Source organism: Podarcis tiliguerta, assembly GCF_965153285.1.
Source record: "Podarcis tiliguerta genome assembly, chromosome: 14".
Classification (NCBI taxonomy): Eukaryota; Metazoa; Chordata; class Lepidosauria; order Squamata; family Lacertidae; genus Podarcis; species Podarcis tiliguerta.
In genome coordinates, this window is record NC_139547.1 from 49,311,811 (window position 1) to 49,339,503 (window position 27,693).

Consider the following 27,693-nt stretch of genomic DNA (forward strand, 5'->3'; position numbering starts at 1 on the left):
AATGCAATCATTGGATGGACCTCCCTGGGTTTGCTTGGTCACAAAGCCATCTAAACTGATGGCCATTGACTGTGGCAGCAAGTTCCACAAGTTAACTATATGTATGGAGCAGAACCTTCTTGCCTTTTCCCTGGGTCGCATTTATGGAGGAGTGATGGTTCTGACAGGTGTTGGTGATTACAAACATGGGGCCTTATGGGAACATTGGCTCATGGGGCAAACAGCCACTTTGGGGGAGGAGGGAATTTTAAATAGGAAGGCAGAAGAAGAAGAAGAAGAGGAGTTTGGATTTGATATCCCGCTTTATCACTACCCTAGGGAGTCTCAAAGCGGCTAACATTCTCCTTTCCCTTCCTCCCCCACAACAAACACTCTGTGGGGTGAGTGGGGCTGAGAGACAAGGTCACCTAGCAGCTGCATGTGGAGGAGTGGGGATGCGAACCCGGTTCACCAGATTACGAGTCCACCGCTCTTAACCACTACACCATGCTGGCTCAGGCAGCCTGAAGGGGGTAAGGTTAACCCCTCTAACACAACCAAGTTCCTTAATTGAATTGGGGACTCAGCAGTTGTTATTAATCAACTTTTATTAAAAAAGCATGGGAGAATCTGATCCACCTTTGGCCATTCAAACATGTAAGGAAACAGGAGGAAATAAGAGAGAACATTTGACCAGGGAGGGGGCAATAAAGCTACAGCATGACTGAAAATAGTTAAGACCCCCCCCCCCAATCTTGCATAAAAGGTACCGTAGGAGGGACATCTCGGGCCCAGAAGGTCAGGGTGTTCCACTCCAGACTATGCAAAAAGTTGCTTCGATGTTCCCCCAGTCCATAAATGAATGTGGATGGAAGGACTGTAGAAATCTGCAGAAACTGATCAGCAAAGAACAAGGGAGCCACTGTTGTGTTCAGCCTAAAGAAGGGAGGGGAAGAGATGTTAGGAAGGACAGGTGACGAGAAAAAGGCTGCTTACCTATGTTTCCCTTTGCCAAAAGTGTTTCCAGTCCTCATGGCTGAACAGAGAGAGAGTAGCTTTAAAATGTGGTGGGATATTAAGTCAAGTTCAAGGAGAGGTACTGCTTTAGGCCTGTTTCACACACTACTGCATGAGCCTGGAAGCGGGACATGAATTTAAGAAGTGAATAACAAATATATAAATTTAGAGGGGAAGAGACGAATTCTTACAGCACGGTCCCCGAAGATTTCCGCTTCACAATCAACCCAAAGGGCTCCTTGGAGAACTCAATGGTGTACAATGGATTCTCTGCTCTCTTGGTTGCTGGAGGAACATCAAGGGGCACTTCGTACCGAGACTTTGTGGCATCCGTGATCTACAAAAAGGGGACACACAGACACACCCAGGTAAATGGGAGATGCAAGACACTGTGAATTGTACCAAGGGCTCAAGCTGAGGCCAGGATCCTAAAGCCGCATGTGAGAGTGAAAGGAGGTCTCCAATTGCAACCACTTAAGACAGCTTCTGCCAACCTGAGGTCTTCCCAATGCCTTGGACCACAATGTCCATCAGCCCCAGCCAGCCTGGCTATGCTGAGTGGGGCGGATGGGAGAGGCAGTCTCCGACAGCTGACATCAAATAAATTATAAACAGAATGTACAGTACGGTCGCATCTTGTGCAGGGGTAACGCAGGGATGGAGTGTATACACCAAAACATGTATACTTGAACCACCCCCTTGGAACTCCCCCCCCCCCACACACACACACTCCCTCCAGCAAGGCAGAGAGCTTAAAAGCTCTTTCTGCACCCGCCTTGTGTACAACTGATATGCACAATTTCAACCAGCCGGCTTTCAACCGCACAAGGTTGAAATCACACGAGTAAATTGGGCGTTAAGTTGCGGCTGCACTGCATTGATTGTAAACGCAATGTGTTTGTGTTAATGTATCTATGTTTGTTTTAAGATGTGTTGTCAGTTGTCTGGAGTTCCTTGGGTAACGTGCAACTACCAAGTATTCATTACCGTTATTATTATTACTATTAATGAATATGAATGATAATAACGATAACAATGATGATAATAATAATAATAATAATAATAATAATAATACTAGCATCAGGCTGATGAAGGCTGACTGAAGACCAGCAGCCTGATGAGGCGGGCACGGTCCGTTTGCTTTCAAAAGCATTTTTCATTGCGCAAAACTAGCATTTCCTGCATGTACAAATCTCCCATTTTCCACTGCCTCTCTCCCTTCCGAACGCACATCCAGCATGAACATCAGGGTATGTGGGAAGTCAGATCACTGGCCCATCAGTTCTGACTAGGGTTTCAGGAAGGGGTTTTCCTCAGCCCTACCTGCAGAAGCTGGGGACTGATCCTGGGAACTTGTACACCCCAAGCAGATACTCCACCACTGAAGTATGCCCTTTCTCCTCTCCCCCAAGGCCCCTGCCCTGAAGGGTTCGTTGCGCCCCAGGACTGCCCAGCTGAAAATAGCAGAGCTGATCTGGGTGGGGAGCCAGTGCACACCCACCCTCAGATGCTTTGAGAATACAACTCCCAGAATCCCTGTCCACTGGCCATGCTGCAAGGGGCTGGTGGGAGTTGGAGTCCAACAACGGATTCTCCAACCCTGGAATAGCCAGCATGCAGAATCGAACATATGGCTCACGTTTTTGGAGCTAGTGAGAGATCTTTGCCTGTTTTCATTTCAGTGCACCGTAAGCTACTTGAATATCACTGAATATCATGATTTATCATTTAATCTAGCACAGGAGCGGTGAGCTTGTTGCTCTCCAGAGGTTGTCGGGCTCCAACTCCCATCAGCCCTAGCCATCATGGTCAATGGTCAGGCATAACAGGAGCCTGGCAACACCTGGAGGGCCCCTGGTTGCCCAACCAATTTGATTTGAATTAATTTTATAATAAAATGATTTTAGAATGTTGTATTATTTTATTGTTAGCCGCCCTGAGCCCGGCTTTGGCTGCGGAGGGCAGGATATAAATAAATTATTATTATTATTATTATTATTATTAACCCTAGTGTACAGAGACTGGCAACTGCTCTCCAGAGTTTGAGAAGCCTTTTCCCTCGGGGGTGCCAGGGACCTTCTGCAAGCAAAATGCGTGATCCCTCGTGGGCTGGCAGCCCATTCCCAGCTCTCTTGTGAAGGCTCAGTAGGATTAAAAGTGGAAAATGACAGCTCTGGGAACAATAACTCATAGGAAACGACTCGCCTTGACATGCAACCGGGCATCTGTTTCAAACTCCACGCTGAGCTGCAGCTTCTCAACATCTCTGGGGTAATAGGTCTTTGCCTTCCTGGTCAGAAATCCTCGCAGTCCCAGCTCAGTCTCATTCAGGCTGCCCAAGGTGTAGCTGGGGAAGTCAGGCGGGTAGAAGCACCAGGGTACCCCCCTTGCGCTGCCTGGAGGCCAGTCACCATCGACGAAGCAGCATCCCCGGGCCTCGCACAGCTCCCGCGTCACGACTGTGCTTCTCTCCGGGAAACAGTCAAAGCGGAGGCTTTCTGGGATGGAGACGCACTTGGTCAGGGGCAGCGTTCCGTGCTGACCCCACCAGATCTGCCCGAGAACCCAGACGGTCACCCCGCTAAGCAGGGCGGCCACCGTCAGGAGGCCCCCACCCAGCCACCAAGCGGACAACTTCTGATGACACAACGGTTTCTCATCAGCAGCCTCCTCTCCGGATTCTGTGATCTGGGGGACGTCTGCCGTCAGCTTCTGATAGGACTTCATTTTCTGCGTGCTGGATGAGGAAGGAGAAAGGAAGAAGAAACCCACAGTGACAATAATTTCTCTTATTCGCAACCACAGGAACTGAAGAAATAAGCGCAGAATGTTATCTACCACCACCCCAGTAACTTTGACATTAGACTACTGCGATGAACTGTACAAGAGACGACCTTTGAAGACTATTCAGAAAGTTCACACAGCCAAAAGTGCAGCTGCTGGATCAATAGAACTGAGCACATCTTGCCAGTTTTTAAACAGCTTCCCTAAGTGCCAGCATCTTTCACAAGCGTGGAAACTGAACGTGAGCCTATAAAGCTGTTTAAGATCTTTAATTCCAAGTACGGTTTTTAGGCTTCAAAACAAGGATGGGAAACCTGTGAACCTCCAAACATTATCGGACTCCAACTGCCATCAGCCCCAGCCAGTGTGGTCAATGCACAGGGATGATGGGAGTTGTAGTACAACAAAAATTTCTGGAGGAGTACAGGTTCCCTATTCCTGCTATAGCAACTGACACAACAAAAGTAGGAAATTAATCAGTGTCCTAAGAAGCAGTTTTAGTACGTGTGGTTTTTAACTTGTTCATAAAAGAGCTAGAGTTACAGGTGAGAAATGAGGTGATCACATTCGCTGATGATACTACATTGTTCAGGAAAAAGCTCCAAAAGGACTTTTCCAAACTGAGTGAATGGGTGGTAAAAACATGAATGCCAAGCAATGTAAACAAATGTAAGGTGCTGCATGTCAGGACAAAAAAAATAATATTAATCTCGCATATAAAAGCTAAACTGTCAGTGACTGATCAGGAATGAGATGGACCATTGGCCTGCTTATGTCCTTATGTTAGTATCTCAATATCCTACAGTGGTACCTCGCAAGACAAATGCCTCGCAAGACGAAAAACTCACAAGACAAAAGAGTTTTTTGTTTTTTGAGTTGCTTCGCAGGATGAATTTCCCTATGGGCTTGCTTCGCAAGACGAAAACGTCTTGCGCCTTTTTCTTAAAACCGTCAATGCATTCCTATGGGAAACTGTAAATGCACAGTGGTACCTCGCAAGACGAAAAATTCACAAGATGAAAAAACTCGCAGAACGAATTAATTTCGTCTTGCGAGGCACCACTGTACTTGGTTTTACCAGTCTTGAGGGCAGCAGCTTTAAAAAGCAACATATACACACATGTCAAAAAACCTTGCAGTCAACCTGTGCTTCCTTATTTACTGCAGCTGGGCTCACCTCTTGGGAGAGCTAAAACAAATCCACCTCCCCGACCATACCTCCATGTGTTTGTGCTTGATAATGGTAACAGCAGGAAGGAATAAAGCCTTCCGCCTTGCAACTGTTGGATGGTACTGCCGCAAACCTCCTAGAATAAACTCTTGCTTTTCTTTTCAGCAGAATATTTTTTTGAGCCTGCTCCCAGGAACACCATGAGCTGGATTCTGTGGCTTATATGCCTGGGCTGCATTCTTAGCTGTGGCAAACAGTTAACGCTGTTTGCTTTTTAGAGGCTGAGTTGTTTTTTGTTGCGCAACAATTGTTAATCATTCTTGCCTGCTTTTTTTAAAAAAGTTTTTATTTGAAACATATGTTCTTAATTTTTTTGTGTGCACTGCCTGGTATTTAGGAAACAGCAACAAAACTGATGATGGTGATGATAAGTAAAAGCCTGTCTACGAACAGAAAAATTTGTAAGTGTCCTTTCCTTGCAACAGAAGCAGCGTAAACACTTCACAGCCTTTAGTTACTTCTGAGTAGACCTGCACTGGCTGTGCTTTAAGTTTCATAGAATTTGCACACACACAGACACACACACACCCCAAAGTACATACAGGGACACAGAGAAAAGCCATTATTGCAAGGTGCAAAATTCAGCACTATCACTCTAGGGCAGAACTTGCTACCTTTCCCCCAATCTGGGTTCTTGAACACACTCTTGTCTGTTTTTCAGGCACCTATTTATCACACCCACACACCCTTTGATTTATTTGATCTCACTGTGGAGAAATAGAAAGCGAAAGTGTTTTCGTGCTTTCCTACTGTGGCAAAAATCCAAAATGATTGTTTTTAAAGCTTTTTTAGAGGAGGAATTCAAATGTGCAGACATCCCAAACCAATTTGATTTAATCAAACGAAACAAACGTAACATAAATGAATGGGGGTAGGGGGGACACTGTCTGTTATACCGCATAGAAAAGGGTACTGAGCAACCTTAAGAGACTAGCAGAACTCAGTTTACGTCTAAAAAGAGTTGTATAAGACTATACTGCTATTGTGAAAGAACAAATAAGAGACCCCTTCATTAGATCTATGAATTGTTATTCTCACTTGGCAGATTTTACACAGAATTGTAGAGCTGGAAAGGACCCCAAGGGCCATCTAGTCCAACCCCCTGCAATGCAGGAATCTCAGCTAAAGCATCCATGACAGGTGGCCATCCAAGCTCTGCTTGAAAACCTCCAAGGAAGGAGAGCCCACCACCTTCCAAGGGAGTCTTACTGTCAGAAAGTTCTTCCTAGCATTTAGTCAGAATCTCCACACTTTTCTGTTCGGATCCCACCCTCCAAAGCAGCTGAAAAAGGTGACATCCCTTTAGATATTCGAAAATGGCTCTCATATCTCCCCTTGACCCAACTCCATCAACTGTTTCTCATAAGGCTTGGTTCTCTGGCCCTTTATCATCCTGGTCATCCCACTCTGCACACATATCAGCTTGTCAATATCCTTCTTAAACTATCGTGCCCAGAACTTGACAAAGGACTCCAGGTAGCTATTTGACCATAACTTGAGCACACAAAGAAAAATGTTGCAAACAGCAGGCTGATTTGTAATACAGTGGTGCCCCGCAAGACGAATGCCTCGCAAGACGGAAAACCCGCTAGACGAAAGGGTTTTCCGTTTTGGAGGTGCTTCGCAAAACGAATTTGCTATGGGCTTGCTTCGCAAGGCGAAAATGTCTTGCGATTCCTGGGGTTTTTTTCCCCGCTCCCCACCCCCTTTTTCTAAGGCACTAAGCTGCTAATAGCCTTTTAGCAGCTAATCCGCTAATCCCTTAAGCCTTTAATAGCCGCTAATAGCCGCTAATAGCGCTAATCCGCAAATGGGCTTGCTTCGCAAGACGAAAAAACCGCTAGACAAAGAGACTCACGGAACGGATTCTTTTCGTCTTGCGAGGCACCACTGTAATAATAATAATTTTTATTATTATTATTATTTATACCCAGCCCATCTGGCTGGGTTTCCCCAGCCACTCTGGGCGGCTTCCAACAGAATATTAAAATACAATAGTCTATTAAACATTAAAAACTTCCCTAAACAGGGCTGCCTTCAGATGTCTTCTAAAAGTCTGGTAGTTTCTCTTTGATACCCAGTGGGAGGGTGGGTGCCACTACCGAGAAGGCCCTCTGCCTGGTTCCTTGTAACTTGGCTTCTTGCAGCAAGGGAACTGCCCGAAGGCCCTCAGCACTAGACCTCAGTGTCTGGGCAGATTGATGGGGGTGGAGACGCTCCTTCAGGTATACTGGACCGAAGCCGTTTAGGGCTTTAAAGGTCAGCACCAACACTTTCAATTGTGCTCGGAAATGTACTGGGAGCTAGTGTAGGTCTTTCACTGTAATTGACAGCAGCACTACAATACCCCTGGCAATTACTATTATTTTGGCCATCTGTTATGGATGCCCTAGCTGAGACCCCTGCATTGCGGGGGGGGGGGGGGGGGGGGAGGGTTTGAAGCTTGGGTTCCCTTCCAACTCTACAATTCTATGGTAATATTGTATCTGATGTGGCTTCTAACCCCGCCCCCCAACCACCAGCCCTTAAAAGTCTCTTCCTCCCCTCCCTTTCAACAGAAACAAAACCATCAGGAAACACATGCGCCTTGCCGACAGAGACCACCCAGCTCTTCACCCGCTTTTCCCGCGCTTCCTTCCCCCGCATGAATGAACATTCTTCAGTGGGCGTGGCTACGCCAAGTACGGCGGGTGGGTGGGAGCGAGGAAGGAAGAGCCGGGAGGAGGAGGAGGGAGAGAAGCAGGAGCGAGAGGGCGTGGCTTTTGCTCCCTTGCCCCGCCCCCGGCTCGCTGACGTCTGCCGTGGCGAGGCTCGGGTGACAACCCGTCCCCGGAAAACGGCCCGAGCCCCGATTGGCTGGGCGGCTCGAGAGGGAGGAGGAGCTTCGGCGCGCGCTTGTTGCTGCCGCTGTTCTCCCTCCCGGCCTCCCCTCCCCTCCCTCCCTCCCGTCCCCGATGGGGGCGGGGAGGAGAACTTGACTTTCACTCACTCGCGGCACGCGCGCGCCAGGGAGAGGAGGCCAGAGCGAGGCCGCTGCGCTGAGGGGAGGCGAGGCGCGAGCCCGGCCGGCCGTTGCGAGGCCCCTTCGCCAGTTTTCGCCTCACGCTTCTCTGTCCGGCGGGTAGAAGAGGGGGGGGGTGAAGAGTAGCCGCGGGTGCGCGCGCGCGCTCCCGCCCTCCCCGCGCTCCCGCCCGCCTAGTCCAAGGTAAGGCAAACGAGCGACTGACTGACTGACTGGAGTGGCGGCGGTTGGCGGCGGCGCGGCTTTGTTGTTTCGTGAGGGGAAGAAAAACAGAGGCGAATTCGGTTGGACCGCTGAGGGGACGGAGGGAGGTCCGGGATTGGGCCGCGCGCTGGGCCGGCTCGCGCATGCGCCGCCCTGTGGAAGGGAGGGGGAGGAGCCTAGATGGGAGGGGTCACAGAGAGAGAGAGAGAGAGGGAAAAGGCTGAAGGGAGGAATTTGCTGAGTCATTGCTGGAGCCAAGCACGTGGTGGCAAAATAAAGTCTACCACGCCATATCTATCTATGTAGGTATGAAGTTCTCTCTCCCCTCTTCCCTGCCCCTGTGTGGATCAGAGCTTGTTTGACTTTTAGAGGACATCTGAAGGCAGCCCTCTTTAGGGAAGCTTTAATGTTTATAATAGGTTATTGTATTTTAATATTCTGTTGGAAGCCGCCCAGAGTGGCTGGGGAAACACAGCCAGATGGGCGGGGTATAAATAATAATTTATTATTATTATTTTGGGAGGGGAAGCTGGTCCATTAGTGGGGGGGGGCGCTGCCTGTCAGCTTCAGCCCACCTCACCCTCACCCCACTTGCTTGTTTGCAACTAACCATCACGGGGAGCTCACCCCTCCTCCTTAGAATCATACAGACATACCTCGGGTTGAATACGCTTCGAGTTGAGCGTGTTCGAGTTGCGCTCTGTGGCAACCCGGAAGTAACAGAGCCTGTTAAATGACGCTCAAAATGATGTCACGCGCATGCGCAAAAGCAGCAGAAAGCGACGCACGCGTGCGTGCGCAGACATGCCATCACTAGTTATGTTTGCTTCTAGATGCGAATGGGGCTCCCCATTTTTAGCGTTTTTATCCTGCCCCTTCAACATAGGTTTATGTTCACAGGTGGCTAGCAGGTTAGTAACAAACAAACTAAACAGTTTATTCATGATAATGAATAAACAAAGCACACATACTGAAGTTGGGATAGCTTAGTCAGTAGAGCATGAGGCTCTTATTATCAGGGTTGTGGCTTTGAGACCCTTTTTGGGCAAAAGATTCCTTCCTTGCAGGAGGGGTTGGACTAGATGATCCTTGTGGTCCTTTCCAATTACAATTACATGAGTCTACGAGGCTAATTGGGATGCGGGTGGCGCTGTGGGTTAAACCACTGTGCCTCTTGGGCTTGCTGATCGAAAGGTCGGTGGTTTGAATTCCCCTGACGTGGTGAGCACCCGTTGTTCGGTCCCAGCTCCTGCCAACCTAGCAGTTCGAAAGCACGTCAAAGTGCAAGTAAATAAATAGGTACCACTCTGGTGGGAAGGTAAACGGTGTTTCCGTGCACTGCTCTGGTTTCTCTAGAAGCTGCTTAGTTATGCTGGCCACATGACCCAAAAAAACTGTCTGCGGAAGTGGACAAACACCAGCTACCTCGGCCTTTAAAGCGAGATGAGCACCGCAACCCCATAGTCGTTCACGACTGGACTTAATTGTCGGGGGTCCCTTTACCTTTTATGGGGCCAATGCAGCAAATTCAACCAACAAACTTAAACAGCAGCAACCAATACAAATAAATTGTAAAATTGAACTGCTCTAAGTTAGTGAATGCTTACATTAGCAGCTCTTAAAAGCCTCTTGAAATTGAAATAATGACTATAATTTCAATGGAAATACATTTTGTCATGGTGATGAACAATGTGGCCAGGCGACCTTTCTGCTACTCAGCTGGTAATGTTAATGGGCACCTTCAATACTTTCTTTTGTTTTCCTTCTTATGATTTCTTCTTTACATTGTACTTGAATGGGACAGCCTTTTAAATACATGACTCTTCAGATTCAGATACAGAGGACTGTCCTCTGTGAAGGAGGACACATAGTCAGTGTAGCCTGTAAGGCTATTTTATGCTCCCAAAATGTTGCTGCTTTTCAAATTAGCATACTGTAAAGTATCTGTATAAATGTATTTATTGCATACCAGAGGAGTTCAAGAAGCCAGAAGGCAAAACTTTATCTCTGTTATATGTAATATGTAATAATAGGTTCTATTTCATTTGTCTCCCAACTGCACTTGAAGAAGCTGAGGATAACATACACACAGCCATGCCCGCCCCCCGTTCTGAACCTCTAAATTTTGCAACAACCCTGGTGCTTGTCAAAAAGAGAGTGACGAAAATTGGGAAGGGTATTGAGACAAGGTCCTGTAAGGAAAGGGTAAAGCAGTTTAGAAAAACAATAATAATTATATTTGTATACTGCCCTTCATCCAAAGATCAGAGGGCAGTTCACAACATCAAAATACAAAACAAGAACACAATAAAATGTTCAGCCTGTAGAAGATATTATGAAGAGGTAGTCTGACAGCCTTCTTAAGATATTGGAAAGCTGTCAAACAGATCACAGAGCAAAGGATGTGGATGAACCTCTTGACCACACAAGCTGTTTGATAGTTGAATAGATGGCTTGCAATGTGGCAGACTTTCTATTACAAGATTTTACACAGAGGCTGGGTGGTCGGTCACCTATCAGGGATGCTGTAGCAGTGACTTTCCTGCACCAGCAGGGGCTTGGACTGGATGACCTTTGACACCCCTTCCGATGCATATTTTTTGGCATAGAGTATGGTCCATGGTCATCAGGGAGCTTCCTGGCTTAATGGGGAGCTGACCTATGCCCACCTGGTCCTAGCTTGTCACACTAACTGCACTAACTGCTACACCATGCATACAATATTCTGTATAAAATACTTCTTAACTACAACTACCACATTGTAGAACTGCATAGACAGCCTGCATATACGATTGTTACATGCTCTTGATCTCTTAGGTAAAACCACAAATGTCACGCCAGCTCAGAGACTGCTTTCACTGCCTGCCCCTCATGCTTATGTGAATCATTTTGTGGTTCAGACACCATAAAAGGGGGCAAAGGGAGAAACCCTATTATCTTCCAACTTACAGATGTCTCTGTAGGCCACATGGAGGTAATACCTAGGTTATTTCAAGCAAATAGCTAGTTTTATGCCTGTGTGATATATGTATGCGTGTGTAGAAGCTTGTGAGAGCAGAGACCTGCCGTTTTGCTTATGTTATACTGTAAAGCATTAGATAGATTAGATTTTCTGACACCTTAAAAGTGCAACAGTTAGTGGCATGTGAAATGTTTCCCCTCTATTGGCAGGTTGTGAACATCCACAGGTACATGTTTGTAAGCAGCGGTGCACCTGTTGGCATTTCATGGCCTCTTGGCCCCACTGTTTACAATTACTTAGTTTGTTCATAGCCATGTGCCCGTGTGGCTATATTTTATATATGCACCGTGTAATCTTATAATTTATACAATAAACTGGATTCTGGTCTATGAAATTACTCTAGAGCTGAGCTTATGTAGCCAAAAAGACACTGTTCATGCATGGGGTGTGTGGGTGTGCGCGCGCATGACAGCTGACTAGGGGTAAACCCCAGACCCATCCAGCAGAGTCTATGTTTCCTATTTGGTGGGGTGATGGAAGGAGCATATCACATGGCAACGTTTTGTTGCAGGTGCTGTTTGTGCTGCAGTTACAGGTAACTTGCAATTTAAGTGCATTTCACTTTAAGCACTTGGCATATATACACACATATACCCACATATACAGGGGGGGAAACTTTGGCAATCCCACCCACCATTGCGCCCAGTGTGTTTTGACTATACAGTGGTGCCTCGCAAGACGAAATTAATTCGTTCCGCGAGTCTCTTCGTCTAGCGGTTTTTTCATCTTGCGAAGCAAGCCCATTAGCGGATTAGCGCTATTAGCGGTTTAGCAGCTATTAGCGGCTATTAAAGGCTTAAGGGATTAGCGGATTAGCTGCTAAAAGGCTATTAGCGGTTTAGCAGCTTAGAAAAAGGGGGTGGGGAGCGAAAAAAAATCTCAAGACTCGCAAGACATTTTCGTCTTGCGAAGCAAGCCCATAGGGAAATTCGTCCTGCGAAGCGCATCAAAAAACGGAAAACCCTTTTGTCTAGCGGGTTTTCCGTCTTGCGAGGCATTCGTCTTGCGGGGTACCACTGTACACGATTTTGGCTTTACTCGTTTTCCGCGGATTGTAACCCTGGCATAAATTGAGAGTATATTGCTAATCCAAAGCCACTTTTTTTGCAACAAATTAACATGGTTTCATTTCTGGATACCTTTACGTTTGATGAGTGTGTGAGCAGGAATTTATATATTCTTGTTTGCTACTAGTGGAATCTACCCAGTGCCCCCGAGTCTAATATTGTTAAAACCAAGGAAACTCCTGGTTTCATGTCTCACCGCAGCCCTCCAATCAATTCAGTTCATCAGTCTCACTTTCAGTAGTCAGGGGAATAACCATACCAACCTGCCTTATGGGAAGGCTGAGAATGATGAATATGTGAAGGGCTGGGGGAGTTATATTGGAATTTATTTAGTGCCAGAGGGGCTGTGACATTCACAGCTTGCTGCATAGGTTGCACATGCATGAGCAGTTGTGCGATGTGGGTAGGTTGGTGTGAAATCTATTCTGGACTTTCTTATAGTAAGTTTAAATGTTGTTTTGTTTTTCACGGATGAATGTGTAATTGTACTTTAGGAGTAGAATGAGCTCCAGTACTCTGCTTGTGGTTGGGAAAGTTTGGCTTTGGGTTCCAGGAATTTCAGCCCTGGCGAATGAGTCGGCAGATTAACTCCTTTTAGGGACTCTGGATATGAGGTGCCTCTGAGTCATTGTGCTCTTTACACTTTCAGTGGTAGCATGCATGCATCCTGGCCAGCTAACTTCAAATGAGTCCATTCAGCAAAATCTAATCTCCATGCATCTTGATGGCATGCACAGCAGGCTTTGGTTGTTTGTGGGAAGCATGCAAAAGACACCGATGGAGGGAAGTCGCTTGAACTGGGTTCTGCAGCAGCGGAACCTATTGCAAAAGAAAAGGGAGTTTCGCTTTCCACAAATCATTTAATCTCTGCAATCTGTGAACTACTGTAGACTGCTTTAATTGGTCGTACCTTCTTATGACAGCTCATAGTTGAAATTTTCAACTAGGGAGTGTATCTTAATCATCTGTTCTCACAGGGCCACCAGGGAGACTTCCAAAAATCTCATGGGATTCAAATCAAAAGAATTCAGTGAATGCTGGCACAGTAAGGGCCAATATAACTTGCCCACTGGTTAATATTGGTGCAGCATACTGCTTCCTTACTGGTTAGACAATGGATGGGCATTAGTGACCTGAGAACTCCTTGCAGGCTCCTCTGCTGATTTCTCCCAAGCCAAGACACAGGCTCATGGCTCTCCACTCTCCAGTGTGAGCATAGCCTTTGCCAGAGTTTTTGCCACTTACGTACTTTCGCTTATGCACCCTGATAGATTAACATGTATAACGGGAGAATGAAACCAAAGCATCTGTTGCTGCTCTTGTGGGAGAGAAGGGGATTAAAGAGCCCTTTCCCCAGGTCTTGCTCTTACAGGAAAGCATCCCTATGGAAAGTAAACATGGCTGGTGTTGTAACTTTTGGTCAGGTCAGCTTATGATCCCCATTACAGTTCTGAGAGGGGACTAGCTAGAAAAGCAACCATTATTTGCATTGTATAGACATGATTAAGCATAGAGTTGTTTTAGGTCCACTAAAGGACTTGCAGAAACCCAGCAGGCTTCAACCTTTTTTGGGAATAACAGCTCTCCAGGCTTTTCAGTCTCAAAGTTTCAAAAATGGTCAGCCTAAAAAATGGAGCTGCTGTTTGAGAATCATAATAGGATATGTGGAGTAGGGCTTTGTGTATTTTACAACCTGGTGACGCCTGTCCAGAATACAGGCCAGAGTATCTCGTATGAGAGGGAGGAAAGACTGCCGTGGGGGGGGAATGCTCTTTTTTAAAAAAAAAGTTAGGAAAGAAGTAGATGTTTGGGGAGGGAGAACTTTCTGTGAATTCCACCATTTTTCATTTAGACCAGTTATAAGGACCTGCCAGAGGTTGTGGGACAACTCTTGTTATCTATTACCATGAGCAGTGCTGGCTGGGACTGATGAGAGTTGCCTTCCTGATGTTCGTGGACATCCACAGGTTTTCTGTCTCTGCTTTAGATAATAGAGTGTCCAATAAGTCTGGCACTCTGTTGTGACTAGAAACTTGGCTGTGCGCTAAGAAAGATGGTGGGGAAATGGAAAGCAACCTCTGGGTTGAGAGCATTCCCCTGACAAGAGACCAAAGTGTGTTGTGAAGAGCACAGGCACATTTTGCACCCGGCTATCGGCCGCTTTCAGCCAGATGCCAGGATGGTGCCTGACATCTCCACCATGTGGAGGTGCACTCCTGGGGATCATTTGATCTTGACTGTTTTCACACACTAGCAACACATCTGTAGAATTCTATCCATTACATCTTATCTGCACAATCAGAATGAATTTCAGGAACCAAAAAGTCGTACAGTGATTCCTTCGGTTAAGAAATTAATTTGTTATGGAGGTCCTTTCTTAACCTGAAACTGTTCTTAACCTGAGGTACCACTTTAGCTAATGGGGCATCTTGCTGCCGCAGCGATGCTGCCACACGATTTCTGTTCTCATCCTGAAGCAAAGTTCTTAACCCGAGGTACTATTTCTGGGTTAGTGGAGTCTGTAACCTGAAGCATCTGCAACCCGAGGTACCACTGTATTGAAAAATATAACTTTCAAGCCATTCGGCCCCAAAATGGCAACCAGGCATTCTGTTTTGGCAACTGTAACTTTGGTTTAAGGTGCTGTTCGGCGCCTAGCTTATATATCTGAGTTTCTAACACTGGAAGAGGGATGGGAAGGGTTTCTAAAGGCACCCATTGGGTTATCTTGGCAAGCCAAGAGTCTTTCAACTTCAGCCCCATCACCTATAAAATGGTGCTACACATGCTTTACTTTACTTTACATGTAAGCAGAACCCTGCAGGATCACACTAGGCATCTGTTTAGGCCAGAATCATGCTTCCCGTGGCATTCATTTGAATGTACCTCAAGAGCTCACAAGCAGCACTCAAAGGCAGCAGCCGTCTCCCACTGTTGCCCCTAGCAACTGACATTCGGGGCACGCTGCCTCTGAACATGGAGGATCGAAATAACCACTGATAGTTGTTGATTGACGTATCCTCCGCGAATGACCAAGGTAACTGCGTGAAGCACTTTAAGCACATGCACAAAAAAGCACAACCTGTGCTAACAATGCCAATTCGTTAGACGCTAGAGGAACTCCCCCTTCCCAGTTGTAGAACTGAGATACTTCCAAACACAAAATCACTTCAAGCAATCGTTTCAAGCAATCCGAAACTTTCTCCTTCCTGTTTTCCAAAGCTGTTCCTCTTCTTTCAAAACTAAGCAAGGGGGAAACTATCTTAGGGGGAACGTCCTAAGAAAAGAGACCTTTGCAAATCAGGAATTAGCTAAGCAAGCAAAAATCCTTATGCCAAGGGCAGGCCGTAGAGGACCTCTGTTATTTGGCTGCCTCTCACACACACAATTCTGCTTCCCTTCAATCTCCTTGCTGGCTTCTTTTTTTAAAAAAAAAGGTTCTTGGAAGTAGATAAAGAAGCAGAATATAGAGTATTCCGTCCTCTTAAGGTGGAAAGTTGTGCCTCTTTTTGTGGATGGAATTCTGAGGCCCTCTTGTTTTGACAGTGCAGCCCTGCTTAAACCACTATCCCAGTCTGCCTGATGTGGTTTAGTATTTAATTCATTTACCTTGCTGCCTCTGCACCGGCAAAACCCGCAACTTGCTGGCCTGCTTGCTGTGTTTTCTTCCTTCCGTGTACAAGCTGTAATGCAGCGAAGCCTTCCTTCTTGCAGTCACTTCCTAAACATGATGGACACCCGTGTTACCCAATAGCAGTGCACAGTATCAGCAGAGCCGTAGGCAAGGGATAATTAACCCTATTTTGTACCTACAGAGAGACCAAATGAGCAAGTGGAAAAAGGGGGTTGCTGAAATCTGGACTTTGTCACAGATAAAATTGTTTTGGAACGGATTGCATCAGAGAAGCAAAGAGCTGAGCTGGGCTTTGTGAAATGTTTTAGTGGCTTCAGATCATTAACTGAGAAAGGGTCTCGGCAGCAGCAGTATTTCATAAGAGCAACGGTTCTAGAGATTGCATTATTTTCAGTTTTGCAGCCTTGGCTGTATTGAGAGTTTCATGGTGGTGGAAGAAACCACAGCTGCCCCCTCCACTTTATGGAAGCGATAAAAGATTAAGGGCTAGGAAACTGCATTATTAATGCTGTGTGGCAGCACATGCTGATGATATTTGCAGCATCTTCAAATGAACTCTTAGTGTGTTGTATTTCATGCTAGTGAGATTTGCAGTAGTGATAACTTGTCTTGTGCCGCCTGAACTCACTCTCCAGTTCTGGTTGAGCTGTGAGTCTGCAAGGTGCTGACCATCAAACCTGGAGTAACAGTTGTTCAGCGTCTGGAGAGCTCCTGGGGAAAGCATCTATCTATGTTAAGTGAGGTTGCAAAGGCTTTAAAGCAGCAGTGCTCTGGGTTGGAGCTGCATATGGTGGCCCCAGTATTCCCTCTGCCTTTTCCATTGGGGACCCCCAAGAGAGCAAGGTGGTGGGTGAACTGACTCAGACTCATCAGCTGAAAAGCCTGGTCTGTACTTCTTGGAAGTCTGATTGACAAACTTCAGAAAGGTTCCCTTAGACCAGGGGTCGGCAAAGTTTTTGCGGCTTGGGCCGGTTCACGGTCCCGCAGATGCTGTGGTGGGCCAGAGAGTGTGCATACATGTGCGCACATGTGCAAACCCTCCTTCTGGCACGTAGGAGGCATACACAGCTTCCCATTGGCTGCAGGAGCTTCCAGCAGCCAATGGGAAGCCGCCCAGCATCGCAGAAGGCAGTCCCCGCTCCGGGCCGGTTTAGCTTGACGCATGGGAGTCAACCAAGCAGGTGGTGGCGGTCCCCGAGTTGGCAGTGGGGGTCCATGGGCCGGTTAAATGACCCCCATGGGCCTTAGGCCTTAGACCCTTTTCCCACTGGATTCTCTTTTCACATCTGATCATCTACCAAGGAGCCAAACAATGTTATAGCACATTCTGGGGATGTCACAGTGTTCTTAAAACTTGACTTACATGGACTTGCGATTGGGCCCAACCCCTACCCTGTATGAGCAGTAGGCACTCTTTCATAACACACCACACTTGATGCTCCCCTGCCATTGAGCATTGCAGGAAAAGATGTGTTGCGGTGAGCATAATGCTCGTTCAGGAAATCAGTCCACCATTATTGATCTCACTGAGGTATGCCTAACAAGCTTCTGAGGAACCCCAGGGTTCTCTAGAATACACTAAGTGCCAATACTTGGGTGTTGAGTTTTAGGAGCATGATTCTTGCTTTGAGTGTGCAAGGACCTGGGCTTCAAATTTGGAGACGCCTGTGCAAAACAGGTGAATGAGGGCTGCAACCTTTTTGAAATAGCAGAACGTGTGCTTTGAATGCAAAAGGTCCCTGATTAATGGCATCTCCCATTAAAAGGACCTCTAGTAGCAGATGATGGGAAATACCTATGCTGGAGGTCCTGGAGGGCCACTTTCAGTTGGAGTAGACCAGCCTTCCTCAATCTGGCTCCCTCCAGATATTTTGATCTACCTGCTCCAGCCAATATGCTGGATGATGGGACCTGTAGTCCAAAATAACTAAAGTGCACCTGCTTTGCAAAGGCTGGTGTGGATAATAGTGGGCTTGACGAATCAATGGCCTGACCTGGTCTAAGGCAGCTTCATATATTCAGGTGGATTACACTGCCATTATCCCTGTCCATTGATAGGTCATAGATTTTTGCCAATCTGTGTTGTCCAAAGCACAGACATGCCTCTCCCTCTGCATTTGTTTCCTTTGTAACCAAAGACTATCTGCAGCATCTGCCTCCCAGACCACGGAAGACTCTTTGATCCCCATCCAGCCTTCTTCCAGAGAGCCGTGGTTTGGCAGAAGCCTCTTTCAGCTTGGTGGCTCCTGCCCGTTTTTCGCTGCTGGCTCTGATCACTAGGGAAACAGGAACCTGGCCAGCTGGGTGAATTCTCCCTGCTATGTAAACACTGTGACTCACCTGTTTCCCTTTTTTTCTCCTTCCCACCACCACCACCAGTTCAAGGCAAATGTTTTGCATATGCTCACCGTCTGTATGATGCTCATAACTGCCCATGTCCACCCTTGCTATGTTGTTGTGGGTAACGGGCTGACCGTGTATGAGTGAGGATTGATGGAGCAGGAGAAAAAAATTGTGAAGGATAGAGTGGAAGCATCTCCCTGCAAGCAACGGTCCATGCTTAATGTTCACTGGCCCCTGTGATTCCTTTTGTTGGGCTTTGGTTACTGTGTTCATTTAAAGAAAAATACTGAAGTTTGGGATATTTTATAAAAAGTAAAATAAAAAAACACTTTAGGGATAACTATGTTTCCATAGAATCATAGAAATGGAGATAAAAGAAAGAATAATGACTAAATCGTGATCTTTTGTCTACACGGAAGTAAGTCCCATTGTCTTCAGCGGGACTTACTTCCAGGTAAGTGTGTAAAAGATTGCAACCTAAGCAGAATATTAGTTAAACGCAGTGGGTCTCTTTGTTTCAGTTGAGGGCTTAGGTCTGAAGGTGGCAAGAGATCAATACTTTTTTGTGGGGTGGGGGAGGCAGGTATAGTTCTGCATTTAAGGACAAAGTGGAGATTGATGACAAAGAGCCATTGTGGTGTAGTAGTTAGAGTGCTGGACTATGACTTGGGAGACCAGGGTTCAAACCCCCACTTGATCACGAAGATCTCTGGGTAACTTTGGGCCAGTCACTCTCTCTCAGACTAACCTGCCTCACAGGGTTGTTATGAGGGTAAAAATGGAAGAGGGGAATAAGTGCTTGTGCCGCTTTGAGCTCTTTGGAGAAAATGTGGGATATAAATGTAATAATAAATGAAAATAAATACATAAATAAAAATATACTGCAATACAGAAATACATTTGTATTAATGGAGTAAGGTTTCCTCCCTTGAAGATTCAGTGGGAGAGAAAAAAATGGAAGAAATGCTTAGCATTTGTCAGCTCATATTGACCAACACAGCGAACCACCACCATCTGTCAAACGCCATTCATCCAATCTCTGTATGTAGTGCCAGATTATGAATGGTCTATCACCCTCAACGTGTAACATTTTTTTTACCCAGGCAATCCAAAATCTGAACCCAGAGAAGCTGAATTTGTCAACCTTACAACAGTGAGGGAAGTTTGTGCTCCTTACCTTGTTGAGCATGCTGTACTCTTGCCCCAGGAGAGTGATCTTTGGCACTGCTGGGCAACCTGATTTAGTTTCCTGAAAATGGCAGTGATGTGGTCACTGTTGTGGGGTGGGAAATTTTCCCGTGTGTTATTTTCAGGCGGGGGCAGAGAATCCATTTTAGCAAATGGATGTCAATTGTAAATACAATTATTAGCCGAACTTTGCAGCTTGAAAGCTTTAAGTTACAAGGGATAAGGTGGTCTCTGAAGTAACTGGGTTTCTGAGCTGTATAGAGAATTCTATCTTAGTAGGAGCATCTTCAATTTAGCCCAGTAGCCAGATTGGCAGCCAGGATGTGTCTGCATCCTGGCAGCTTCGCTGTGGGGTGCCACAAGGTGCTATTTTAACATCTGTATGAAGCCATTTGGAGTAATCATCAGGATGTTTCTCTGTTACCTCTGAGTCAGGAGAGGCTGTGCAGAAGCTGAACCAGTCCTTGGATGTATGAGGACCAATAGGCTGAATAGGGACTCTGTTGGTGAATGCTTGCCACTTTTGAAAATTGAGGAGTTTACCTGTTCTAATTGATGTTGTAACTGTTATGCCATTCAATGGGCTTGTTCATTACACATTTTAATTATGGATTTTTAATGTTGTCGATGAAATTTTATACTGTGTATTTTGATTATGGGTAGCTATATTTTTATAATGTGGATTGTACTTGTTTCTTTGCTGTTGGCTTTTACTTGTGACTTTGCTGTTGGCTTTTACTTGTTTGCAAACTGCCTTGATTTTTCTTCTCAAAATGAAAGATGGTATATACCTTATTTTGATAATAATATTTTAATAAATTTCTCTGGCTGCTTCCTGGTGTCAGATTAAAAAAAAAAAGTTGGCCACCCTAGGCAGAATCTTGGGAACCTGTTTTAAGTAAGGATTGATAGAACGGGGGAGCATTTTCCTATTTAAGCCTAAGGAACACCAGAAGCTGAGACGAGCCAATGTGGTATAATTGTTAGAATGTTGGACTATGACCTGGGAGAGCAGGGTTTGAATTCCCACTAAGCCATGAAGCTCACTGGGTGACCTTGGGCCAATCACCATCTTTTTACCCTAACCTACTTCACAGGGTTGTTGTGAGGGTGAAATGGGGAGGAGGAGGACCATGTGCACCACCTTGAGATCCTTGGAATATAAAGGTGATGTATAAATGTAATAAACACAATAAAATAAATAAATGAAGGCAGCCTGAAGCAGTTTTTTCATCCTTTCTCACAGGCAAGGGAATGTACCTTGGCAATCTTGAGTGAGTTACCCGTGCAGGCTGAGTCAATAATTGTACTGGAGATGAGAACAGTTGGCATTCGTGGCTCCAGCAGCCTCATTCAGACCACACATGCAGGTTGACTTGTTGATAAAAAGCTGGCTTCCGCTAAGAGAGAGAACTGGATGGCCAAAATGATTTATTGGTGCTTATAAGCAGCACCAGCTTTTCATGTGCTGGAATGAGCCTCTGAAGCACCACGGCACATTTTAATTTTTTCAGCCTCCTTCCTGCCCAGCTGCCCTGGCGTTATCCAGCATTATCTCATTTATTTACTATATTTCTTATCCCACTTTTTAGATAATTGCTGTCTCCCAAAGTGGCTAGACTAAAAGAGCAGGAGGCACCAAGGAAAGGGACTGGAGGGAGAGGAGCTTTTCAAAGTGTGCTCTTGGAGAGCACTTACCTCTACCTGGGGCCAGGTTGTTCTTCCTTTGTTGGTGGTGTTGCCTGAATAGCAATGGGTGGCTCTTGGTCCTTCAGCCAGTGTGGTGTAGTGGTTTAGAGCGGTAGTCTCGTAATCTGGGGAACCGGGTTTGCGTCTCCGCTCCTCCACATGCAGCTGCTGGGTGACCTTGGGCTAGTCCCACTTCTCTGAAGTCTCTCAGCCCCACTCACCTCACAGAGTGTTTGTTGTGGGGGAGGAAGGGAAAGGAGATTGTTAGCCACTTTGAGACTCCTTAAAGGGAGTGAAAGGCGGGATATCAAATCCAAACTCCTCTTCTTCTTCAGCCAGTGGAGGGGACCAGACTCTAGAGTGTCCCTTGCTTGCTTCTGCGTTCCCTGGGGCTGGAACGGCATGTCTACTCAGGCAGGGTGGGGCCAGGTTGGTCTCCCCATTGCCTTAATATTCTTCCTGGGAGGAAGCCTCCCAGTGGCCCTGGGTTCTCTGGCCTGATAGCAGAAGTCGGAGTTGTGCTTATCTTCTGCTCTCCCGTCCCAAAGCACCAGAAGCATTTCTGCAATACTGCTTGCCTGCAGCTTTAAAAATAATAATAAATTACCCACTGCAGGTAACTATTTCAGCATGTTTTGCTTTTTCTGGTGTGCTTATAGTGACCATTCTATTTTCCTCTGTCAATATGGTGGCCAGGAGCAGGTCCCTGGTTGTTGAGAGTAGCAGAGAGAAGTGCACAGCTCTCTCTCTCTCTCTTTTTACATCCCTGATGACAGCTTTTGATCAGGTTGAGGAGCAAGACAGTGGGGTTAGGGGAAGTATCCTGGATTAGGGGAAGTATCCAGGCTTGCAATGCTGTATTTGTTTTGACCATTTACTTTTGACAGCAGTTATAAATCTCATGGCATGCTGTCACGTTTGGTTGACTCCTCTTGGTTTTCATGGCCAGTCATGACTGCAATGACTTGCAATAGTTACACTTGCTAAGTGGAAATTCGTAGCATTGAGCATGGATGTGGGAGAGCCGGGTTCAAATTTCCACACAGCCATTAAGTGTCCTGAATCGTCTGTGATAAGTTGCTGTCTCTTGGCTTAGCTTCATAGAGGATGTTCTGAGAACATAATGAGCAATGTAGAATAATGTCACATATTAAGGGCTATCAGAATTAATAACAGTTTACTGTTGTGCTCTTGGTGGTCAGTGATGATCATTAGATGTTTCCTTAGTAGGTACTAATGGCTGGAAGCCAGTGTTTGGGGGCTACTAGCTAGTCAGGATTTTCCATAGTGTGGATGACAGTGTGGGGAAATGAAAATGAGCAATTTGGAGAGATTTAGTATAATGCAATTGAGAGAGAGAGGTCTGAGATTCCCATCTTCCCCAGAAGTTAATAAAATTAGATACAGTGGTACCTCGCAAGACGAATGCCTCGGAAGACGAAAAACTCGCAAGATGAAAGAGTTTTTCATTTTCTGAGTTGCTTCGCAAGACGGATTTCCCTATGGGCTTGCTTCGCAAGACGAAACGTCTTGAGCCTTTTTTTTAAAACCGCCAATGCATTCCTATGGGAAACCGTCAGTACACAGCGGTGCTTCGCAAGACGAAAAACTCGCAGAACGAATTAATTTCGTCTTGCAAGGCACCACTGTAGATAGATAGATAGACAGACAGACAGACAGACAGACAGAAGTTTTTCTCCTGTTCTCATAACAGTAGAAATCATAGACATCCAGTGAATTTGAATGTTGGAAGATTTGGGACAGTTTTAAGTCTTTCAGGCAGCACATTGTTAAAACTATAAAACTCACTCCTGCAGGAAACAGTGAGGGCCACCAACTTAGATGGCTTCAAATTCGTGGAAAAGGTTATCAAGTCAGAGGCAGCAGTGCTTTGCAATACCAGTTGCTGGAAACTGCAGGAGGGGAGCCGGCTCTTGTGGTTGTGGCTCTGCTGAGAGTTTCCCAAAGGCATCAGTTTGGCCACTGTGAGATGCTGGACTAGGTAGGCCATTGGCCTGATTCATCAGGCTCTTCTTAGGTTCTTATTTCCGCCCTGTAGAGATGCAACCAAAGTGCTGCACATCCCTGCTGCTGCCTCATGCAATCCATCCATCCATGCATACATACATGCCAAATATGAGATTCTGGTGCAGCAGCAAAAGCAGGAGACATAAAGATGCAGCAGGTGACCTGAAGGCGGGAGGAAGTCGAAGGGCGTTCTCAAAAGTAGCAGCTGGTTGGGTGGGCAGATGGAAGAGCAGCAACTCTCAGCCTTTGGACTGTCCCAGTCCTGCGCCTTCCTCCCATCTCTGAGCATGCTTCGGGTTAGCCTTCCCATCAGCTGGCAGAAGGGAGGGGAGAAGTGCTTTGAATATTTCCAGGTCCGGGATCAAAAGCCTTTTTGTGTCTGCTAGTGGGATGTGGCCTTCTCTCCCTCCCTCCCTCTCACTTTTTTTCTCTGCTTCCCTTTTCTGGTAGAGCCCTGCCAAGTACAGGAAGACTCCAGTGTATGCCTCTCCTTATAGGGGTTGGGGTGGGGAGGCAGGGAGGAGGAGGAGGAAGTGTTTCTGGTTCTGTGGGAATGTGAGCTTTCTCCCACTCTGTAAACAGCTGGTGACTCATTGCATAGCTATGGCACCAAAGGGATGCATGGCCTAAGGCATGCTGTGTGTGTGTATGTGTACATACACAGGGAAGGGAACTGAGCTTGTTTTGTTCCCGCCACATCCCCGCTCTGCTTCCTTGACTTTCTCACCGAAAACCTTTGGCGGGAGGAGAGAGAGAGACCCTGCGGAGTTCCTGCCTTCATGCCTCTCCTGCCTGCACAACCTGCCTTCCGCACGGGAGGTGCCCGGGGCAGCAGCAAGGAGGCTTCCATGGTGCACGGCAAAGTCCAAACATGAGGGCGGGAGAGGAGAGCTGCACAGAAATGAGCAAGGGCTTGGGAAGGGCTCTGCAAATCCAAGGTAAAGCTGCTGGGCTCCTTTCCAGCTCTCTGCAAAGCTCTCTACCGCCTCGCCCCACCTTTTCTCATTTCCCGTTATGTGGCTTGCCTGTGATTTTCGCTCCTCTGGCTTTTAACCGCTCTCAGCTGCCCTCCAAAGCCTCCTGCTTTTCTCTCCGGGAGATCCTGAGGCCTAGAACCCCCTTGCAGCCTCCCTGTGTGGGGGATCCTCCGATTCTCTTGCCCTTCAGTACCCACGTTTGTTAGGCAGTCCTTGCCTTTGCCCCCTGCTTCTCATCCCAAGAAGAAATGGATTCTAGGTACCTTGGCAGCCCTGGCTCACATCAAGCTTAGGACACTGCTACTACACTCGGTGCTTGAGTTATATTGATGCTGCTGTAGGAATAACAGTTCCCTCCACTTCCTAAAATATATCCCACAATTCCTCAGCCTGTTGAGTCCTTCCCTTTTCTTGCATCTTCTTCATTCTGTCCTCATTTGCCTCCCACACCTTGGCTACCTTAGTAATGGATCTGTATCGCCTACTAGTTTTGTCAGTTCTGTTCGTCTTTCCAGTTCCTACAGGGATTGGCAAATACAGTCACATTCAGTGTATCAGCACAGAGTTGACCAGTGACGCGGAAGAGCCTCTGTAAGCACCTACAGACTTTCAGAGTTTTAAAATATTTGGGCTGCATTCTCACACTGCTACCCAGGATTACTGGGAGCTGTGCTTGATTTCTAACAGGTGTCCAGACTCTCAAACGATGCCTCCCTGTTTTAACCGCAAGGTGTGGTTGCTTAGCGGTGAGGGGAAGGCACTCTGTATCTACTCAGAGGTACTTTTCTTTATTGTATTACACCAGCAACTTCCAAACTTTTCCATGTATGGACTTCTTGGAAATTGCTGAGGGTTTTGGTGGACCACTTAATGATTTTTCTGACTGCTGTAGTAATTGTAATGCGCTGTGCTACATGATGTGCGATTTTAAATGCATTTTTGCAGACATGCAGTGGATCAGCTGAATAACACTTACGGCTCACTGGTGGTCAGTGGACCATTTTGGGAACTTCTGTATCACACTATTCCACATCTGTTTCTTTAAAGAAGCATGGCCGTAGTTCAGTGGGAGTTTCTGGAGGAGAGAGGCTAGGCCATCGCTGAGCACCTGCTTTGCATGTTCAGTTCCTGGCATCTCCAGGCAGGGCTGGCAGAGACCCCTGCCTGAAACCCTGGAGAGCTGCTGCCAGTCAGGGCCAAGAGTGCAGAGCTAGACAGACACAGTGATCTGACCTGGTTCAAATCAGCTATGTCCCCAAGAAGTGCAAGGCCCCTGAAAGGGAATGTTTTCATTTCCACAGCAGCAGTCCTTTCTCTCGTTTTCAATTTTGCGCGCATGTCACGTGAAGCTGAACTGTGTTGATCACCACAAGTGAAGGGAGAAGCATTTGTGGCTGAGCCAGACCGGCTCCCCCCCCCCCCGCCCCGCCCCTGCTCAAATTCCTCCATTCAGCCTGCTGGACTTCCCCCTTTCACTTTCTCTAGGGGGGCGGGAAAGAGTGTCCTGAAACCAATTGAGTTTGTTGACTCTCCCTTTGTCCTCCCAGTGTCTTTGCACAGAGATGACCCCAAGTCATGATTTGCTTTTGGGCTTCTCTTGTTTCCATGGTTACCGTCTCGGGGTTGGCTACTTTCCCAAGGTCACCATGGCAACTATCGGAAGGGAATCATGCTTGGGATGCTTTGGCTGAGTATCCTTTCTTTAAAAAAAATGAATGATTAGAACGTGTGACACGATGTAGAGGTGGATGGAGACAAGTTTTCCTTCTCCGGAAGGGAGCTTGTAGGGGAGAAGGGAGAACTCGGTCCAGACTGTCTTCTAAGGTTCCTTACGCCCGGTGCTGCAGCTTCTGAAAGCCGCCTGTGCTTGCTAGGCGCGACAGCCCTGAGCGCCCAGACCCTCCGCTCCCCCGGCCCAGGCTGGCAGGGGAGAAGGAAGCTGCTGTGATGTCACAGCTGCATTGCCCTCTCCCCCTTCTCCTACAGGCGCTCCAACTGTGTCATCCATCCGTGCTGCGCGATGCAGGTGGAGGCTCTGCCGCCGAGGTCTAGACAGGCAGACTGCCTCTCCTGCGCTGATTGAAGGGGTGTAGTTTGCAAAGTGTACCTGAGGTGAGAGTGAAGGGCAGCCGTCCTCAGGGCGAGTGGGGAGGAGGCGTCGCTGCTGTGTGCCACATTTCCACACAGCGGGGAAGATCAGAAGGGCACCCCCTCCCTCAGCCTTAGGGCGAGAGAACCCCACAAAGTGAGGAGAACGTTGCATTTTTTCTCTTTCTCTTTTGCAACCTGTTCCACCATCCTTGTCTTGTCGTCTTGTGATTTTTTTCCTGTGTGGTTTGTTTGTCTGCCTTGAGATTTGGGAGGCTTACAGGTGGTGGTGGGCAGAGGTTTGTTCACTTTTCTACTTGCACTGTTGAAATCTTTAGCAGGGTGGGGACTAAGGCCAGAGGTTATCATCCCTTAGCTCTTAGGTGACCTTCGTGTGGGGTGGTGGGGTGTCTTAAGTAAAAGTTTGTGTGTGTGTGTGTGTGTGTGTGTGTGTGTGTGTGTTGTTTTTTTAATTGGGGGAAAAAACATATTCCCTGTTTCTGCTATCTGCTAACCCTGATTCTGTAATTGTAATAAATTTGTGCAGATTTCCAAGATACTATTGCATGGTTTTTCAAAAACTGTACGAAGAAAATAGCAATCGGCTAGAGCTGTTGAGATTGGGGAAGAAAAGGTTAGCTTTACGGAACAAACGGCACCCAGACAAACAGATAAGGAACTGTTCCAAATTTAGAAACCCCCTCACTTAAACCGGGGGGGGGGGGGGAGAATCAGGTTGGCATCATGAAATGCTGGAATCCAGGATAAGCAAATTGATAAAAATTGGGTCTAAAGTCTTTGTAGGCCTGTGGACACAGTGATGTGGGAGATGGGAGGTAGGGATGGAGGAGCTCTTCTCTACCTCAATAACTTGGTAATTACATGAAAATCCTGGACAGAAATGATGTCTATCTCGGGCTGCTTTCTCATCTTCTCCCATCTTGCCACTCTGATTTCTTTCTGAGTGTGGATTAAGCCGCTGTTGTGTTCGGTCCTATCAGGTGTTCTGGTTTGTTATTCCACAATCCTTCCCTAGCCTAATAGCCAAAAACATCACCCCAGATTTTGTTTGGGTTCCATGCCTTCAGGCGCAAAGCACCTTAGTGGCAGAGCGCATCTTTTTCAGGCAGGAAGAGGAACTCAGATCCAACCCTGGCACTGTACCTAAAATGATTTGTGGTTGCAAGACTAGAAAAGGTGGGAGCATTGGAGAGCTGCTGCCCATTAGGACAGACAACACCAGGCTATGTGGACCAGTGGCCCTGAGTCTGTATAAAGTGGTTTTCTAATAAGGAAGGGTCATAGCTCAGCTATGAAGCGCTTGCGAAAGGTCCCAGGTCCAGTCCCCAGCATCTCCAGATAAGGCAAGGAATGTCTCCTGTCTGAAACTCTGGACAGCTGCTGCCTGTCAGTGTAGACA

At 46.8% G+C, this 27,693-nt stretch overlaps 2 protein-coding genes across 11 annotated transcripts in view; one reads left to right on the forward strand and one right to left on the reverse strand.

Annotated features, from left to right (window-relative positions):
- The window catches only part of LOC310664348 (lysosomal alpha-glucosidase-like), a 37,609-nt gene extending 21,562 nt beyond the window's left edge, over positions 1-16,047 (reverse strand). Inside the window, exons 1-4 of one of the 4 annotated variants that reach the window (XM_083413387.1) lie at positions 15,936-16,047; positions 3,202-3,733; positions 1,188-1,333; positions 750-915 (exon numbers count right to left, since the gene is read on the reverse strand). In XM_083413387.1, coding sequence (XP_083269513.1) covers positions 750-915; positions 1,188-1,333; positions 3,202-3,723 — 834 coding nt within the window. In that variant the 5' untranslated portion in view covers positions 3,724-3,733; positions 15,936-16,047. Of the gene's footprint in view, positions 1-749; positions 916-1,187; positions 1,334-3,201; positions 3,734-8,000; positions 8,110-8,242; positions 8,398-15,935 lie in introns of those variants that run through there. The other 3 variants (XM_083413386.1, XM_083413389.1, XM_083413388.1) reach the window with 3 other exon arrangements.
- Positions 8,075-27,693, forward strand: part of MAFK (MAF bZIP transcription factor K) — a 31,351-nt gene continuing 11,732 nt past the window's right edge. For 2 of the 7 annotated variants that reach the window (XR_014504932.1, XM_083413818.1), the window contains exon 1: positions 8,075-8,216. Coding sequence is in view for 1 of the 7 variants with exons in the window: in XM_083413817.1 (XP_083269943.1) it covers positions 24,080-24,146 (67 nt within the window). In the remaining 6 variants the exon portion in view is untranslated. Of the gene's footprint in view, positions 8,217-21,141; positions 21,167-23,782; positions 24,147-25,874; positions 26,298-26,325; positions 26,431-27,693 lie in introns of those variants that run through there. The other 5 variants (XM_083413821.1, XM_083413817.1, XR_014504933.1 and 2 more) reach the window with 5 other exon arrangements.